The 18,212-nt window shown below is 46.8% G+C and overlaps 7 protein-coding genes across 7 annotated transcripts; 4 read left to right on the top strand and 3 right to left on the bottom strand.

Moving 5' to 3' along the window:
• Positions 1-556: 556 nt before the first annotated feature.
• LY89DRAFT_732390 (uncharacterized protein) lies at positions 557-1,519 on the bottom strand (the record flags this gene model as incomplete). The annotated part of the gene is made up of 4 exons (XM_018219676.1): positions 557-1,000; positions 1,056-1,141; positions 1,195-1,296; positions 1,351-1,519. 4 exons carry the CDS (start codon positions 1,517-1,519, stop codon positions 557-559), a joined length of 801 nt encoding a protein of 266 aa, XP_018073203.1.
• Positions 1,520-2,344: 825 nt separating this feature from the next.
• LY89DRAFT_667899 (uncharacterized protein) lies at positions 2,345-3,435 on the bottom strand (the record flags this gene model as incomplete). The annotated part of the gene is made up of 3 exons (XM_018213004.1): positions 2,345-3,096; positions 3,155-3,268; positions 3,324-3,435. The coding sequence occupies 3 exons, from the start codon at positions 3,433-3,435 to the stop codon at positions 2,345-2,347; spliced, it is 978 nt and encodes a 325-aa protein (XP_018073202.1).
• Positions 3,436-5,810: 2,375 nt separating this feature from the next.
• LY89DRAFT_667898 (uncharacterized protein) lies at positions 5,811-7,241 on the top strand (the record flags this gene model as incomplete). Its single annotated transcript, XM_018213003.1, has 4 exons — positions 5,811-5,859; positions 5,911-6,315; positions 6,367-6,456; positions 6,505-7,241. 4 exons carry the CDS (start codon positions 5,811-5,813, stop codon positions 7,239-7,241), a joined length of 1,281 nt encoding a protein of 426 aa, XP_018073201.1.
• A 1,961-nt stretch (positions 7,242-9,202) lies between these two features.
• Positions 9,203-10,372, top strand: LY89DRAFT_732387 (uncharacterized protein; the record flags this gene model as incomplete). The annotated part of the gene is made up of 2 exons (XM_018219675.1): positions 9,203-9,523; positions 10,103-10,372. The coding sequence occupies 2 exons, from the start codon at positions 9,203-9,205 to the stop codon at positions 10,370-10,372; spliced, it is 591 nt and encodes a 196-aa protein (XP_018073200.1).
• Positions 10,373-12,433: 2,061 nt separating this feature from the next.
• Positions 12,434-13,552, bottom strand: LY89DRAFT_732386 (uncharacterized protein; the record flags this gene model as incomplete). The annotated part of the gene is made up of 6 exons (XM_018219674.1): positions 12,434-12,534; positions 12,586-12,830; positions 12,886-12,979; positions 13,035-13,116; positions 13,178-13,306; positions 13,400-13,552. 6 exons carry the CDS (start codon positions 13,550-13,552, stop codon positions 12,434-12,436), a joined length of 804 nt encoding a protein of 267 aa, XP_018073199.1.
• Positions 13,553-13,720: 168 nt separating this feature from the next.
• LY89DRAFT_780838 (uncharacterized protein) lies at positions 13,721-14,431 on the top strand (the record flags this gene model as incomplete). Its single annotated transcript, XM_018222424.1, has 2 exons — positions 13,721-14,108; positions 14,173-14,431. Exons 1-2 carry the CDS (start codon positions 14,026-14,028, stop codon positions 14,429-14,431), a joined length of 342 nt encoding a protein of 113 aa, XP_018073198.1. The 5' UTR covers positions 13,721-14,025.
• Positions 14,432-15,628: 1,197 nt separating this feature from the next.
• Positions 15,629-18,087, top strand: LY89DRAFT_706466 (uncharacterized protein; the record flags this gene model as incomplete). Its single annotated transcript, XM_018217531.1, has 5 exons — positions 15,629-16,008; positions 16,182-16,856; positions 16,914-17,432; positions 17,479-17,670; positions 17,731-18,087. The coding sequence occupies 5 exons, from the start codon at positions 15,629-15,631 to the stop codon at positions 17,969-17,971; spliced, it is 2,007 nt and encodes a 668-aa protein (XP_018073197.1). The 3' UTR covers positions 17,972-18,087.
• Positions 18,088-18,212: the final 125 nt, after the last annotated feature.

Below are 18,212 nucleotides of genomic sequence, written 5' to 3'. Positions count from 1 at the left end.
TTTTGCGTTTGCTGGTAGAAAGTCTGGGAAGTGATGGTAACTTATGGTATGATTGACGGCGTTTTTGTTCTTGTAAGATTTAGCGGATTTGATTTCATGGCGTTTTGACGGAGAATCTGGGACAGCTATGTCCTTATTTGCGTGTACCTTTTTTCTACTCGAAAAACACGGGAAAGCATTTGGAGTATTAGCGTCTCATTTTCTCAATTATTGGCATCAGTAAATATCGAGGGGACGAAACCCCTTGATGATAAGATTTGTGTATGGCGTAGATAGCAATAAAATCAGGTTTCTGACAAAGCAAGCAGAGATTTCATGACTGTTTCATTCTGTTTTATGGCACACACGCTCAATAATCGCAATTCCCAGGAGTAACCGAGAAGTCATCCTGCTGCTATCTTATAGAAATCTCTGCCAAGAATAGCCCCCCAACAGCGGAAAGAAAGCTGCCACAATGCACAGGCGCCAAGTGTCAAAAGATCTACCCTCCAAGCCGCCTCAGCAGGTCGTCGAATGGACGGATCCGATTCCTATGTATACGCCTTCAGATCTACCATCAGTCCCTCTCTGTGGTTCCATGTCCATGTCCATCTCGATCTGTCTTTACATCTCCGCTGAACCAGTCCGTAGACCCTCCGTGCTCAGTAGCGAGTACGAGACTCGGAATAACGAGATCTTCGTGGTGGAGATTGGTATCGAGGTTCATAATCTCGCGATCGATACTCTCGATCTCTGTATCGTCGAGGAGACAGCTCGCGAGCATCACGGCCTCGGGATCGGTATTCAGGATAAAGAGATCGCGGTACGTCTTCGTTTCGAGCAAGATTATGACCAGTGTTTCTATCGTAACGAGATCGTCCTGTGAGTATGTCTTCGGGGTGGAGGCGGTCGGTATAATCAGATCGCATGTGAGATGGTACAGATTGAGGAGACTCGCTTCCATAGCCACGACGGCGATAGTAGCGCTCCTCAGCGGCAATGTAGTCAGTCTCTTTGCGCTCTGTGGAAGACCATAAGATTAGTATAGATTCTTCATCCTGGGTAAGGAGATTTACCAAGTCTTCTATCGTAGATCTCATAACGTCTGATCGCTTCACGCACCTCATAGCGAAGCCGGGCCAATGTGCGCTGTTCATGCTCTCTGTCTAAATTCAATTAGTTGAAGACACTTTAGCAGGCTTGAATCAAACTTACTAAGTCGCATTTGGCGCATCTCTTCTTGCTCCTCGTGGACAACTCGGCGGCGGCGGAATTCTTCGGCGCGAGTCGCACGGCGGTCGGCTTCGCTGGCGTTGTCTGTATCAACGTATGAGCATTAGCCTCCCAAGCTGAGCATACACGAAAGCATACCTTGACTACCTTGAACACTTGGGTCTGGAGTTGTGAATTCAAGCATGCGCACTTTCTCGTGAAGTGCCTCGGTGGAGCATCTTGGATACGCCTCGCGGTAATACTCCAATCTCTCCTGGTACCACTTCGCGCGCTGGGTATAACCCGTCATGGCTGTGTAGTCTGACATCTTGATGTGTGAAATGAAGTTGCAGAGTCGGAGAGATATGAAGGTGTGGTCGAGTTGCGTAGAAGTTGCGATGGTGTAGAAAAGAGTGGTTGCAATAGCTAGGAAGATTGTCGTTGAAGGTTCAAAGCTTCCTCGAATGGGTTCGTGAAGACGCGCGCAGATGTCAGATGAAGAGGATGAAGTTCAAGTCAAGAGCTCGAATGTATATGCTGTGAAAGTTTACGCTAGTCCCAAAGTAGTCGGCGCAAGTTGGAATTTACAAGCGAACCGATTTTGTTTCAAGTTTGAACATAGTCTGAACTAGCCTTTGATTGTCCTACCTCTAAGACAGACTTTAGAAGAGAGTTTTGGAATATAAATCTTTAGTTAACGCTCATGGAATGGAGTTCTGGAAGGATTACGGAGAATATTTGAGCCATAGAGGTAGGTAGATCGTTTTGGTGCACCAGTTCTTTACGGTATGTGTCAATATACTTCCCTCAAAGCTCCTGCTTAAATGTTTCATCATTGCCATAGATTCAAGGCGCTATCTGTGGCCACTTACTAAGGAGAGAAGTGAAAGTTTGGAAGCACAGGCAAGGTAGACTTTCAGTAGGACAGATAATGGAATCAAGATAATGTTTCTAAGACCATTACAGAGAGTTAAGTCTCATATGTATTCATTTCTGGAAGCAGAAGAAGCTACCGTGATTGTGGGCTGGTAGACATCGTCCACACCAAGCAAAAATCCAAAAATTGCATTTCCTCCATGTTCTGATGACTGCGACCTAATGTATGCACGGCTCCCGAAATTACACCCTCAACAAATCCTCCTCAAATCCCTCCCTAATTTTCCTCCTCTCCATCCCAAACATCCGTCCCCTTGTCCCAGTCCTCATCGCCCTTACTCTTCATAGCCTTCTCCGTAGCCTCCTTCTCCCAATCCTCGCCGTACTCGGTATACTCGTTTTTCCAATCGCCCAGAGCATCACCCCAGTTGAGGTTCTTTGGGTCAGTGGCGATAGCCATGGCTTCATCCTCCCAGTACTGATTGTAATCAGTATATTGCTTCTCGTCGGTGAAATTCTTCTTCATGGTACAACGACCCTTGAAGTGATTCCGAGCCTCAATGAAAGGCTTCTCTGGTGGCTTGGAAGCACCATTTAGAGGCATGTAGCATGTGCCCTTGCAGCCCTTGGAGTAGTCATCGTTATATTTGGTGAGATCCTCCTCACTGCTGGAAGATGAGTCCGACTCCGAGGAAGACTCGTAGTAGGCGATAGGCAGAGCAGTGTCGTGGACAGAAGCTGGATCATGGCGACTGGCAGGCTTGTAGAGTGGAGGATATCTACCACGTGCGCCGGACTCATCACGAGAAGCAGGATCATAGCGAGAGGCAGTCTTGTTGAATGGAGGATACCCGCTACGAGTGGCAGATGCATTGCGGCGAGCAGGCGCAGCACGACGTGGACTAGAACTGCGTGGTCGACGACTTGGCTCTGGGTTGTAAGCCATACCCAGCCGATAAGCGTCTTCGAGTTCATCGTTCAGATGATTATGAAATCGATCACCGCCTCGGTAGAAGCAGTCGGGGTTGACTGAAGTTTTAGTTAGTATATCTGTCGGTTACATTTGAGTAGAATAGAAGTTACTTACTCTTTGCGACTCTGTCTCTTTGCTCCTCCATCCAAGCAGCCTTGGTGTACTTGTGCGCATACTCCTCACGACGGCGCATATCAGCGCGATGGTTATCGACCTCGTTCCGATGGACTATGGAATTATAGTTAGTAAGCGCAAACACAAGAGGATCTTGCAGAGGAGTTACCTTGCTCGTAGTACTTGCGGTCGGCTCGAAGAGCACGCTCGTACTCGTACTCGCGCTCCAGCTCAGATTGGCGGGCATACTCGTAATCATACTCGTTGCCGTAGTAAGACATCTTGGATTATGTTGAAGGAGTGTTCTTGAGACTTTCTGATTGAGTGATTGGGAATGCGCTTTTCGTAGTTGAATTGGAATAGCTGATCGGTACTGCTGCGCAAGTTATTACTGTATCGTGTAGACGTGTACGAAGTCTTGAATGTGGATGCGCAAAGTGGAGGTGGATGTATTTGGAAGAAGAAAATCGAGTCGAAGGCGCATCGAGGACTGGTATACATGGCCTCTGGGGGCCACTAGGCCAAGCGAAGTCCACTCTAGCAGGTGAATTAAAGTCAAAGATCAGATGGAAAAAGTGACTTGGATGGAAGGTCGGATGAAAAGGTGGGTTGTATCATTATGTTGACAGGACTTGGCTGCTTGACTATGGGATTAAAGCTGTATCCACCCCGATGGCGATTCTTACAGAGAGAAGCAGAGTTGGAATGGATATTCATATATAGGATCTGGAAGCTCTGAAGCAGTCGGTGCTGTGTAATTTCATGATCGCAGAGCGCAACACAACACGAGTACCAGTCCGCACCTCCGTCCCACTCCAACTATGACTTAGGATATTCATAATGTCCGTCTGCGGCTGTATATCCATCGTCACAGGATGAGAGTCACGAGTTCCAAGAGCAGCAGCCGCGCTTCTCACAAATACAATAGTTTCGACACCTCCGACGCGCGTAGGGAGCTCAAATACTCGGGACAAAAGCCAGCTGAGGAGCCCATTCCTCCGACCAAGTGGTACTTGAATGGGAGATATCACATCATTAAGGATACTAATAAATACAAGCAGTATATTTAATATCACCTATGAGAAGATAAGGGTTTGAAAGCTGCGATTGGGGCTCCAAATGGCGTTCGAGGCTGGTCGGATGTGGTGGACACGAAGGATACCAAGGATCAAAAAGGGAACAGGGGTGAATTGGAGCAGAGCGAGGATATGAAACTTGAGCAGCTTGATTCTCATGTCATTTTTCCTGCAATCTTACACAGACCCTCTTTTGAGGAGTGGAGGAGGCCGCCCTTATATTTTGGCTCTAGTGCTCTAGATTGCTTTTCCTGAGGAGCACAAATCTCAGGCATCTGAAGACTGCTTTCTTTCCTTGCGATTATCATCTTCCAACGCGCTGGGTCAGAAGACAAGGCGTCAACGGACCATACGTATGTCTGGCTTTGAGGCATAGAATACGGTCTACTGACTCAAATAAACATAAATGGAAGACCTGATGTCCATCCAGTGTGACTGGCCACATGATCATGAAATCTATGGCGCTTGTGATTTGGCGCTGTGCTCTCAACTTGAATCTGATGGGGTATACATCATACAGAACTTCCATTTTTAGACTGACAACTGACAACAGACTTACGACTTGCTTTCGATTGGCCACTCCAGCCTTGTACAGACCCTGACTTACCAATGTTCCTAGTAGAATATAATATTCAAGCTTGTAGAAACTGAGTCTATTTGCCATAGTCGAAGGGTGGTATGACATAGGATGACATCGTATTATAATACCATCTTAATTGTCTTACACTCATAATTTTGCGACAGCAGATGCTGTTGATCAACCTGTCCTCCTACCTGGCTCACACCAATAACAGTGCTCAAACTGACTCATTGCAAGATTACATCACAAACCAGTTCCAAAGAAAATGAATATTCAACATCAGACACGGAAGCACTGCACACCAGGTGGATTGCTTATCATATTTGGGGAACATAATCTGGGATCATGAGAGAGGTTTACGCCTAGGTTCCTGGTTATCAAGTATCACTTGGCAATCGAACGATAAGCAAAGGGTCTGTACACTTCTCAAATCTTCCCACAACTCCGTAGTTTCTACTGTGCTCTTCTCAACTTGTTGGTCAAAGCTCCCTCCGAACTTAGGTAGGAAAGAATGAAGGACGAAGTATTCACGTGATCCACCCCCCTTTTCCGTCGCCTCAACATCGCTTGGCAAGCACAGCATAACATCACGAGCGCAGCTGATAAGCAATTGATTTGAGGCCCATTCAAGAAAACCAGACTTTCATACTATTAGAACAATGTGTATTTTTGAAGTTGATCATAAACCAAAATAATTCACCTTCAATTCAGATGCGCAGCCGGATCCACTAGCGCGTTTGGCGAGCCTTCTTGTCTACATCATCAATCGTCTCCCCTTCCAACGTCTCCCAAATTCTCCTCCCTTACCCCATCTCGAAAAAGTTTCCAAGAACCGCGGAAACCATCGAGGTGCACTTGTCACCACCCTTCTGTGCCTTTATAATTGTCTCTTCGTTGCCTACGTACTTCGCGACGCCAAAAAATCCGATTCCTACTCGCGATAATGAAGCGCAAGGCTTCTCACCTTCAACCAGCTCCACCTCATCCCAACTCGTCCAACATGGCATCCTCTATCGAGCCTATTACGGCTATACCCGATGGATTCTTTCGTCAGTACCATCTGCTCCTTCACCATTGATACCAAACTGATCGTGTGGTAGCTTCTTTGATGCTGCAAGAGCGAAGTGTCATGACTCTCATCCCGCTGAAGCTGAATCCGCGACATTACTGGGCCGAGGCCACGGTCTTCTTGAACCAGAAGCTTCGCGAAGGCGTCCATCCAGCTCGTGTGGGAATCATTGTCAGCTCTGCCCTTACATTCACAGACTTGGGTGCATACGATGTGCTCTTCCTACAGTCAGTCATGCGCATGCTGTCGACTTTGCATCAAAAGGGAAAGCTTGCGAAGTTGCCCGAGAATGGCGTTTACGCGTTCTTCTCCAACACCTTTACGCGCTCTGCGACGAGACAAAGAGTTGCGTTCTTGATTGATATGGCCGGTCGCTTCGAAGATGTAAACCAATTCAGTGTCGACGTCCTGGACCCTTATGTTCATCAGATACTCTGTAAGTAGGTCCATCCTGATGAAGGAGCTATGCACTAACATTTCTTCCTAGATGAAGCACCGGAGTTGGATGGTTGGTGCGTTCAGACTCTCGCCTTCATGGTGCAGAAGGAACAGGAAGGTCTTCGCGAGTACGTGGAGGGTAGGTTACGCCTGACTCACTTTCAAAGTATTTGCTAACATTTCACAGGACTTGAATATGAGCAGTTGAAACTCTCCAAGATCCCACTCACCCCGGTTATTGATACCCATACGGCTGCAAGCTTGGAGACTCCTCCTTCCGAACCATACAGCGAAGATAGCATGAGCGCATACGACTCGAGCGAAAAGAGCTCAATCGACACCATGTCCTCTACGCCTCCCAACGTTCAAGCTAGCTGTGATGATGAATCAGATCCGTTTTGGTCTCCATCTTCCGCCGCAAATACCTCAGCTGAACTCCGACCCTTCTCTCCGAGCATGTGGAGTAAAAACAAGGAAGAGACTTTGCCTATCACGAATTGTCCTAAATATGACCAACTTGCTGGCCAATTTACCTCCCAAGATCAAGGTCATTTCGGCATCCGATCCGGCAACCTGTCTTACTCCAGACGACGACAGATCAACATCCAAGTCATGTCGAGAGTTCGAGGCCAGTCACCATCGCGTATGTCCAAGAACCAGAGTGAGCCAATGCTCGACTTGATGACCGATCTCGCTGTTAAGAAGTGTACGCTGCAGAGCTCTTCTTCTGTCAATCTAGCCGAGCCAAAGAAGGTTGAGAGGAGATTGTTCGTAGAAGACATGGAGGTTTTGGCAAGCAAGAGACGACAGGAGTTGGAGAGAAAGTGGCAACAGGAGTTGGAGAGAAGACAGCGAGAAGCTGAAGTTGTGCACGTCCAACCTCGCAAGCTGATCGTTATTGATTGGGATCTTACGGATCTTTGAATTGGTAGTGAATCTTCTCTGCCTTGTGGGAAGAGATCATATTTCTTGATCCAGACATGGCAACGTCATAGGATGAAGACGGATGAGGAGAGGTGTCTGCAGTCAACGATCATGGCTGCTTTTCTTTTGTGTTTTACGCTTTGCTTTTTTTTTTTGGCAATTTTTGACGCTCTTCGGACGTCCGACGCTCTTTACGCTCTTTTTACCACACTCATTAGAAACTGATCGCCTCAGGCCATCCAGAACATAGAACCTGTACATACGCATCGCAGCAAATATACATACAGTACATAGATTTGTTGTGGCCCCTCTTGACTTGTGAGACAACTTTCCCAAATATCAGTGAACGCAAACATCAGATCTCAATTGTTGCGCAGAGCTAACAACGTGCAATGATTTCGATCAAGCCATCCGCACGTTTTTGTAGTAACCTTTCTGTGACGATGTTGGTATGTCTGTATCACTCGGATTCATTTTTCAAGGCTGCTCAGAAAGACCTAACCATATTAGGAACAACCACAGTGGGGACATATGCACAGAATTACACGGTATAGATAGGTACTGAAGGCGGAAATTGCACTCTTAGAAATATGACTGGCCAATGTTTCGGTAGACTGAAGAAGGCTCGCTTTTCCTCTGCAGGTCGTGTCAACCATAGTCACCCCCAGAGTAGCACTATTCCGTGGACGTTTAAAAGTACCAAGGAGATTCCGATCGCGGAAAATGATGCCAAAATTGCCATTTATGAATAGTCGAGGCAAAGGCAGGCCGGCTAAATTATCCGACTTATATGTCCCACGCCTTCCAAACCAGCATTTGCCAACCCACTAGTGGCAATAATACACAAGCTGTACATTTCTAACAAATCTAGAGGTTGCAAATACTAAATACTCCCAGGTTGCTAGAAGTTCACTAGGAGTTACTTGCGCTCTCTTGCATCTTGCGCTTTAGCAATTCCTGCGATTTCCTAATCAATAACAGTTATCTCGCAACTCCATCTACTTGTCATATCAACAAGAATACGTCGAGCGCAATGACAGGCCAACTCACAATGTCGACAACCATGACACAGCAAGTCTCTTCTTTCTTGCGTAAGTTCAGATTATCTCACACCATTCCGCCAGAATTCAGAGCTAATTGTGATGTAACGAGACTTATCTTCAAGACTCGCAGTGTCATGCAAGGAGATCCAATTCATATCTTGAAAATTCGCTGCTGCTGAGCAGAAGCTGCCGCATTCATCTTGTTCAAGCTTCGTTGCGGTGTCCATCCCGAAATACTCGAAACCTACATCAGCGCAGGATTTCTGGTCAACAATATAAATCTATATTATTATACTTTCTTAGAAAGCACCTCCAAACCGAATATCCCAGTCCTGAATCGAATGTCATCGCTCCCACATCGTTGAACCGGTTCTGGTGCGGGTGGGCGATCACAACTGCATTGTGCAATTCCGGCTATCGAGTGCAACAGTGCAGTCCATATATCTTCTACAGAGGACCTGAAAGCCTGGCATTGTTACATTCTGCCAAAGAAGAAGGAAAGGTGCAGTAGCAACGTCTGTGAGCGATATTATTGAATATGTTTGATATGAGGCAAGCTAACTATTGGTGATCAGATATCTCCTCCGATCACTTCGCCTTCTGCAGCCTTCCTCCTTCCGCTTAACTTACCCAACTTCCGAAACGATCTTGCACATGAGCCACGATATTTCATTACATATCTGGTTGGAATCTGGGATCTCTGTACATTTCTGCTTCCCCATCTGGAGAGGCAAGAGCTTTCCAAGACGTAGTTGCTTCACCTGACGGATAGTGGGTAAATGTCACCCAGGGACACATTGAGGTAATGCATATATGTACTCTCAAGTTTCGATCCCCGTATTCCTTCGATAGATCAAGTACGCGAGTGGAATAAGTCGATTCAGTGACTCAGTGCAGGACACTTCCGTCAGACACAATATGTCGTCAAAAATCAATTTGAACGGCAATGATGGCAACGTCGACGAAACTTCCGCGGAGCACACGCGTGCAACTCCTCCCGCGAGGTCCACCTCACCCTCTCTCCTAACGCATGCAAAAATCGTCGAAGAATGCACCATTACTTTACGGGCTGTGATTGCGGGACTTTTGATCGGGGCCATGATATGTTTCGCTAATCTCTACTTTCGGCTTCAAGTTGGGTTGAACAACTCGATGCCTTTGCCTTCAGCATTACTGGGATACATTGTTTTCCAACCCATCTCAAAATATTTACGTACACCGTACTCGCCTATGGAAAATGTACTTGTGATGACAATTGCGGCTTCAATGGGAGCGATGCCTGTTACAGCAGGCCTCGATGGTATAATTCCAGCTCTTGAATATCTGATCACACCAAGGGACAAGGGTCCGATGAAATTTTCTCTATGACATTCGATTCTCTGGTCGGGTGTTTGTTTATTTGGCACTGTGTTTGCTGCGCCATTGAGATATTTTCTTCGTTATTCGTGATCCACTGCGGTTTCCCGCGGGGACAGCAATGGCGGCGATGATAGGCTTGCTTTATAAAAGGCCAGATATTACTGAAAGAATCAGGCGAGATCAATTTCAAGAAAAGAAAATTCATGTTGTGAAGTCTAGAGAACCACCATCAGGGATAGGAGGGCAAAGAGAACTGCCTTCGGGTGATGATCAGCTCATTCAGATCGACAACGAAGGTCACAACTCTATTGGCGAGGACATGGTCCAGAAGAAAGCTATCAAGTGTCTCTCACACATCGACTAAAATTGATGGTGTCATTCGGGTTGTCAGGCCTTTCTGTAAGTCGCAAGTCCAGCTTCTCCGATAAAAATTCCATAATTGACTGACATTTCTTATAGGCTTTGGTTTTCTATTTTATGCCGAGCATTGCAAAGGTTCCCATATTTGGCATTCCAGCAGCGCGTGACTGGGCGTGGGCCTTCAATCCATCTCTCGCCTGGGTTGGACATGGCATGATCATACGTCCAATGGTGTCGGCTCATATGCTCCTTGGCACAGTCATAGGATGGGGAATTCTATCGCCTATTGCCAAAAAGAAGGGATGGGCGCCAGGCCCAGTTGATCAATTGCAAGATGGGAGCCAAGGGTGGATCATATGGACGCCTTAGGAGTACTCCTTGGCGATTCGATTGTGGGAATTGGCTGGACGCTTCTTCGGCCACTTCTAAGAAAGCCCGCTGAGGGAGACAACTTCGTTAGAAGACTCAGTTCTAAGTACAACAAACATATTTCAGCTTACCTTTCGACAAGCCAATCCCCAAGGAGTCGAGATGTCTTAGAATCCCGGTTTCAGGAGGCACAAGAACGCACACCGCTGTTAGGTGTAGCGCCTCAAAACGAATCTTATGCGACCTCCGATGCCATCTTACAACCATTGGATGATGCTCCACCAACAGATCGTTTGTCAAATATCGCTTCTATGCTTTGGTTAGCTGGCGTTTCTCTGTTCTCTTTACTCATCGCATGGTACCTCTTCGAACATTTGCTGTCCGTCTTGCAAATTGTTCTTGCCATTATAGTAATACCCCCGTTGGGTATGGCAAGTATACGATCTACGGGCGAGACAGACAATTCACTAGCTTCAAGTTTAGGTCTGTGCTCGAATGGGACACTCACATATGGTCAAAACCACTAAACTGTTCATAGGCAAAGTGTCCCAGTTTTTGTTTACGCTCGTTATTCCAAGATCGAATCCCAACGCCATCAATCATTAGCTTGCTTGTTGGTAGCATCGCTGAAGGGGAAATCTACCAGTCAAGTGATGTAATGCAACACTTCAAGACCGGGCACCTAGTTGGAGCATCTCCAAAAGATCTCTTTTACGGCCAGGTCATCGGATCATCCGCTGGAGCTGTACAGGCCACTTGCGGCTATAGATTGTACACTTTAGTCTACACGATACCAAACGAACAGTTTCGCGTGCCACAAGCACAATTATGGCTCGCAACTGCGAATCTAATCTACGGCCAAGGTCTTCCGGAAGGAGTGTTGCCATTTGTTGTTGTTGCGTTTGCACTGTCAGTCTTGAGTGCCACTAGCAGAATCGCGCTTGATAGTTAGCGCTGGAGAGACCAAATACCAAGTGGCATTGCTCTTGGAATCGGTATGCAATTTTACACTGGACCCTGCAGATTGAAACTGATCAGAAACTCTAGGACTCTATATTCTGCCCGCTTATACGCTTCCTCGGGGTAGTGGATGGTCTGGTCGCCTGGTTGTGCAGACGTCACTCGCGCATGGAGGAGCTCCCAATCAGCGAGCGGGCTTATTTTGGGGGTTGGGGTGATGAACATCGTCAACCTGCTTCTTAGCGTCATGTGTGTACCTCATTTATGATGGCTTCTGATAATGAGTGTGGGTATTTTCGGTGGCGGAAGAGCGTTCTGCTAGGCACACAAAGTTACGACACAACACAGTCCTTGAAATTCAACATATATTAATGACCATTCTAGCTTTGGATAGAAGTCGAAGTCAATAAACATCAGTAGTGTGGCCCGTTCAAAACACGAGAAATTCTCGACCGCCTGAAAGAGCCTCACTCCTTCCTCTAAAGCTGCCACCTGACATGAAAGCATTAATCAAAACTCGTCATTAGTCCGTTCTCTTCTATGTGTGTACCCGAGTTAGTCCTTCCGGGCACTAGAGCCGGATCAGGCAATCGCACCAACTAGAAGCATTCTGAGCCCTCTTCGGATCTCACATACGCTACAAGGAAGCTTCTGAGAAACGTTTAAGCCATCTAAAAGCATTATTCTTCGGTTTGTAACAGCCAGCTCCTTCTTTAGCTCTCACTTAGTAACACCAATATTGATAGCTTGTCTAGCTGGCGCCACTCAAGCTAGACCGATTACTACTGTGGCACCTACATGTCTAACACAAGCTACTTCTCTCGGCGACCAAGCCTCAGCAACATCGCAAAGTCCTTGTCAGGAACGATCTGCGAAGATACAACTTTGGGTGAAACTTGTAGAGAGTAAACCTGTCGCCGGACGAGAAGCAGGACAAGGACAGCCTGCCGTCTCAAAGGACGAGCATGGTTTTGCGCCGGGAGAGGTGTTTCTCATAGGACACGGGGTAGACCCTCCAAATCTTGCTGGACTAGAGTCTAGTAAAATGTGCAATCAGAAATGCAGCAGCAATATACACATATCATATGTTTGTTTGCATCGCTATACACTATCCCAATACACTAGACATTGCACTTCAATACTCCCTCGCAGCTCTGCGCTACTGTCTACACTCGGATCCGGGAGCGCTACGTGAGGCACCCCTTCTCACAGTCAGTGTTCCGTTCGGCTTATCTATCGTGCCATATACATACCAGAACCATGCCCGATCTCCGAATCATACTGCCGGAAGATAGTGATCTCATCTGTCTTCTGCTCGCTAAGATAGAACCATCGATGCTGCGGGCGGTGGTTCATCTGGTAATTTTGTTGCACTTCGTATTCTCCAATATCGAACACTGTGTCTGCCATCTCCAGATCCTTGTCTGGGTCGATGGATGAGAGGTCGCGTAGTGCCAGCGGCCAGTCTCGGACTAGGCCTTTTAGTGGTTTCCACACGCTTTTGGGCCAGATATTAATGGAATGCTTGTGTATTGTTGGGGGAAGGTACGCACTCCACGTATTGGTAACGACCACTTAAGATCTTCTCTGCCTTGGCAGCGCCCATGAACCTCCGGACTCTTGATTCAACATGCCGAGGAGTCCAATCTGTAATAAGTGTCATTATTATGCTCATGTATTTGTAGGTAGCAGGAGCACATACCTACATGAGCTACCAGAACCGGTTGATTAGTCTCATGATCTCCGCCATGGGAAATGGGAAAGGACTCCTCTCGTTTCCGAATCTGTTCCAAGATTCAGACCTGTCACATATCGCAAATCGACTCTTAAGCTGAATGAACGTACAACGTATTCCAAAATCACCACATTCGGCGTCCGGAAAAAGTCACGGAGCACTGGTTTGAGGCTTTGTAGATAAATCTGCTTTACCTTCTGCTCATCGGCAGCATCTTCAGTCGTCAACGTGCTCTGCGTCTACATCGTTGTAAATCCGTTGCGGTCGTAATCCAGGGGCTCAGTGTAGCTTCGCAGATCGTGGATCGAGATCGAGGCTTCTTTGTTCTTAACGTTTGTGCGTGCTATAGAAGGATCTGGAGACTCGAAGCGAAGCCGGTAAGGCTTCTCGGTTTGATATATGTCGAGTTCGTCTAGGAACCAGGCGCGGCTGTTGCGAGATGCGGGTTTTGCAAGGGGAAACTCAGCAGGATTGAGGATGTCCATCTTGCGAGTCGAGTGCTGTTCAATTTTCCATCCAGGCGCATTGAGGTGAGATTTAATGTTGATTGTAGAGCAGTTGCAAACCGAAGGGCAACAATGAGAACCTGAACCAACCACACAGAGAAATGCTGTGGCAAATACATGAGATCGCTAAGTTCAATCAGCCGCGTCGGCCTAGCTAATCAACAACTTCCAGGCATTCTACTCGGTGAATAGCCTGTGATATCTGGCTCGGGTATTGGTGGCTTAGCCAAGCTGCCGTTCGCCTCACTTTGGGAGCAGGCCACTCAATGAGCCTCCCACCAGGTGTCACAAGCATCATCGTACGCAGGCGCTCACGTTCACCTTAATTAACTTCCTCCTCGGTACGATTGCTTTGCGGAATCTTATGAAGTTAATCCCCACCAACCAGGCCGTATTTGCATCTCTCAACCCCCACCCCCACAACCTCATTCAGAGGCTATTCTCACGCCAAGATGGTCACGAAGGTCCGCAATAGCGGAAAGCTGAAGCTAGTATTCCATTTGAAGGAACATGTTGTATCTGATGAGGGAATAGAGTGAGTCTGGCCTCTGCATATTGGGAGCGAGCCATGATGTGTTGATCTGACCATGCTTCTACAGTATTGTGATCATCCCCGCTGCGTGGACGCTCTTGACCATTGAACAACAGAAACAGTCATGCTCATGGCTGAAGCCCCTTGTTGCTGCAACCCAGAATGATACCCGTGTATTGTTTTTCAGTTATGAGCTCGATGTCAATGGCACCTCTCTCTGGAATCAACTGCTCGATCAGAGCTCATCGCTCTTGGAAGTTTTACATGATCTTCGAAGAGATGCCCAGGGATACTCCGGAAGCATCGAGCACTACATTGAGCAATAAATTGACTTATTTTCACAGACTCAGCAACGCCCTCTCATGTTCATTTGTCACAGCCTGGGAGGGATCATCTTGAAACATGTATGATTCTCGAAATCACGAAGAAATGACAAGAACATTTCGCTCACATGGTACATAGGCTCTCAGTATTTCCCATCAGCAGGCCAATCGTGATGTTTTGTTAGAAGATGTCACGTCCGGAATGATCTTTCTAGGGACACCTCACACAACGTCAAAAGACGACAAAAAATGGGAGAATTGGAAATGTATCACGCAGTAGTCGACAAGCACTTCATATAGGGTGAACGATAATATGGGTATAATAGATCGTAGTAGAATCTGTCTGAAGATCTAAGAATAAGAGAAGAGCAGCAAACTTATATACTCCAAGCTCGCACTAAGTCAGGTGAGCTGACAATAGCCGAACCAGCCAGAATCATGTGATCTACTCTGTGACAAAATGGATCCTGAAAATGACTCGCAAAGACATATCGAAGCAGTCTCAAACCGATGCCGACATCAACATGCTTGTGGAAGTTTGCCAAAATTTCGAGAGGATGAACCTTCAGATCCCTGTCTTGTCTGTCTTTGAAGCAAAGCAGACAAGGGTCCGAGATGGCCTTCTTCAATCAATTCGGAACGCTAATAAAAATCAGATTGTAAGTTAACCTTTACAATGCGGCTCTCTTAACTTCCACTAACATTCCATCCGCTATCTAGCTGGTAGACGAAGATTTGTGTCGCACTGGTCTGAAATACGAACAGATCTTCTTAGCAGATTCAGATCACAGTCAACTAGGCCTGGTGGAGGTTGACAGTCCATTCTACAAGCGACTCGTCAAATTCTTCAAGTCAGTTGCCGAGGAGGCCCCCGGGAACGTAGCTTTGCTCTTTGGCAAGCTTCAATTCAATGATAATTCGACTCTACGCACGGCGGCTAGCATTTACTCCTCTGATGACATAGACAGTACGTCCTTTTTGCTGCAGGTTACTCGTTAATGTACCGAACTTTGTTTAGCACCAGCAAGCGATTCTAAAGGCACGAACATGGCCAGTGGTGTTAAATCGCCAACCTCGATAACCGAAGTTGCCATAACCGATTTTTGTTTGCCAATGAGGGGGGTCCGAGTGCCTGCATATCTGACGAATGGACACGCTCAGAACAGTGACTTCTATGGACGAAAGGATATCCTAGCACAAATGGATGAAATATTCTTGGACCCAACGACGGGGCTACCGAGCAAAGATGGCCTGCGAAGCTTCGTTGTTTGCGGGATGGGCGGTCTTGGAAAAACCGAGATCGCGAAAGAATATATGTTTTCCAGGAAGGACAGGTTTGATGCCATCTTCTGGCTAAACGCTGACACTCCACAAAAGCTCAACCTTGGATTCGCCCAAATATCTCGGGCCCTGGGTCTGGAGAACGGCTTGAATGTCAAGGGTGATGAGATCGCTAGCCGTGAAATTGTGAAAGGATGGTTGATGAAACCTATCATTGCTGCTAATCAAGGAACTCCCAGGGCAGACGAGGAAGCTTCTTGGTTGATTATTTTCGACAATGTGGAAGACCGGGATATCATGTACGCTTCTGGCCTTTGACAAGCGTTGGAAGTATCATAATCACCAGCAGAAACCCACTGGCGATGGATAGCATCTATACACCAAATGTTGGCATCAACCTTGCGGCGTTTGACCTTGCCGAAGCCGCCCCCTTTCTTCAAACTTTATCTTAGCGAGAATTTCAAGTAAATAGCTTGGAATCTTGCAGAAAGATTGTGGAGCTCCTCGGAGGACTACCGTTGGCAATTACGCAGATGGGCGGCATCATTCGTCGTCGGCATCTTTCACTCGAGGATTTCCTGATTTACTATGAAAAGGATGCAAAACGGCTCCATGAGATGCAGGTTCCAGGCCAAAATCCAACGTATAATCAGACGGTCTCGTCTGTTTGGATGCTGGATGCACTGTCCAAAGAAGCTACCTCGTTATTGCAGGTATTGTCGTTTTTCGATCCGGACCGCATTTCTGAAGAAATCCTATTGGGCAACACCAAACATGTCGATGTTCCACATTGCCCAAAAACAAGAATTGTTTATTTCGACGCTCGCATCGAACTCATTCAAAGTTCTCTGATTCTTCGAGACATCAAGAATAATGAGCTTTCTATCCATCGACTAGTCCAAGAAGTGGTTAGGAAGAAGCTCACGGATGAGAAATGGTATGTCGTATTTGGAAGCGTTATTGCATTGCTGTCCAATTGCTGGCCTTCCATCAACTTTGATCAGCGGAACATGGTCGATCGTCTCATCAAATGCGAGTCTCTCTTTCCACATGTTGAACGGATCCGAGTACTGTTCGAGGACGCTATCAAATCAAAGAAATTTAAACCTAGCAATAGGTGTGCAGCTCTGTTTAATGAAGTCGCGTGGTAGGTTGATGAGCAAAATAGCACTCGGAATGCCTCCACTCTAACCGGCTCTCTTAGGTATCGACTTGAAAGAGCGTATGACGACGAGGCTGGCATCTACGCATCCCTAGCCCTTGAAATTCTCAACCAAATTCCGAAAGAAGACATTGAGAAAAGCGAAGAGCTGAACAAAATGCTCTCAGAGAGCCACCAGTATTTCGCAGTCTCTTACATTTTTACCGATACCTCCGGAAGCCTTGACGAAATCCAAGCGGTAATAGACTTGGTGATAGACCGCATCAAAAAATGGAATCGGGAAGAGGATGCGATCCAGCTGGCGGAATCGTACAATGTATGTGGCATGGCTCTTGGACGCAGTAAGGAATACGATAGAGCAATCCAATCCTGGTGGGAATCTTATGACGCCTTTGGCAATATCACCAGCGATAACAAATTGCTACGACAAGAATGGCCGGCAATCCATTTGGCGATCATGTATTCTCTGCGCAACGAAGGGAAGAAAGGCGAGGACATCTTGTTGCCAGTTTTGAAGGCACGCGAGGAGGGGTTTGGGAAGGATGATAAGACCTCCATGGTGTAGGTGATCCAGCTCAAATACTGTGCTCTCTCTGATAATATTTAGAACCGGAAAAGCTCTTCATGCACTGGGGGATGCTCGACGTGCCCAAGGATCGTTGGACGATGCCGTCGACCTCTTCCAACGAGCTTTGGTGATTTTCAGAGCCACGATCGGGGACAACCATTTCATCACCGCAGATACTTGCTACCGTCTAGCAGAACAGTTCATCAGGACAGGGCAAAGTCAAGAAGCAAAGTGAGTTGATTTTCCAAGACAGCAGAGGCCGTTCTGTGTTATGTGGGCTGACCACCAAAGTCAATTGCTGGAGCAAAGTATCAAGGTCTATCGCGATATCAGGTGGTATAAGCCTCAAGCGGCACGCTCTTCTTTCATGAAGGGAAGATTGCTCAAAGCCATTGGGAACATTGTGGAAGGAGACGCGCAGTTGAGAAGTGCAATGGAGCTCCGACGAGAAATCGTGCCAGCTGACAATCGGACTGTGGACCAACTCACAGACCAAGATTTTGACGAACTGGTTTGGTATTATTCAAGATGATCATGAGGAAGGAGAAGAATTTGCTAGTTCTAACAAGAACACAGATTGGCGAAAAGGAACAAAGTGCGGGATGGGCAAAGCAAAATGCGTTTTCGAAGCATTTAAGTCTCCAAAATTGAAAAAGAACAACTGTAGCTCCCAAATATAATTGCAATAATACCACCAGTCGCGGTGCCCAAAACGCTTAGAATTTCTTACACAGAACGAAAAAGATAGGCGCCAAGAGCCGTGCAAAACTGCC

This window comes from Mollisia scopiformis (assembly GCF_001500285.1).
Source record: "Mollisia scopiformis unplaced genomic scaffold LY89scaffold_9, whole genome shotgun sequence".
In the NCBI taxonomy this organism is placed as follows: domain Eukaryota; kingdom Fungi; phylum Ascomycota; class Leotiomycetes; order Helotiales; family Mollisiaceae; genus Mollisia; species Mollisia scopiformis.
The sequence above is the reverse complement of the archived record's forward strand: the minus strand, read 5'-3'. Positions and strand labels throughout refer to the sequence as shown.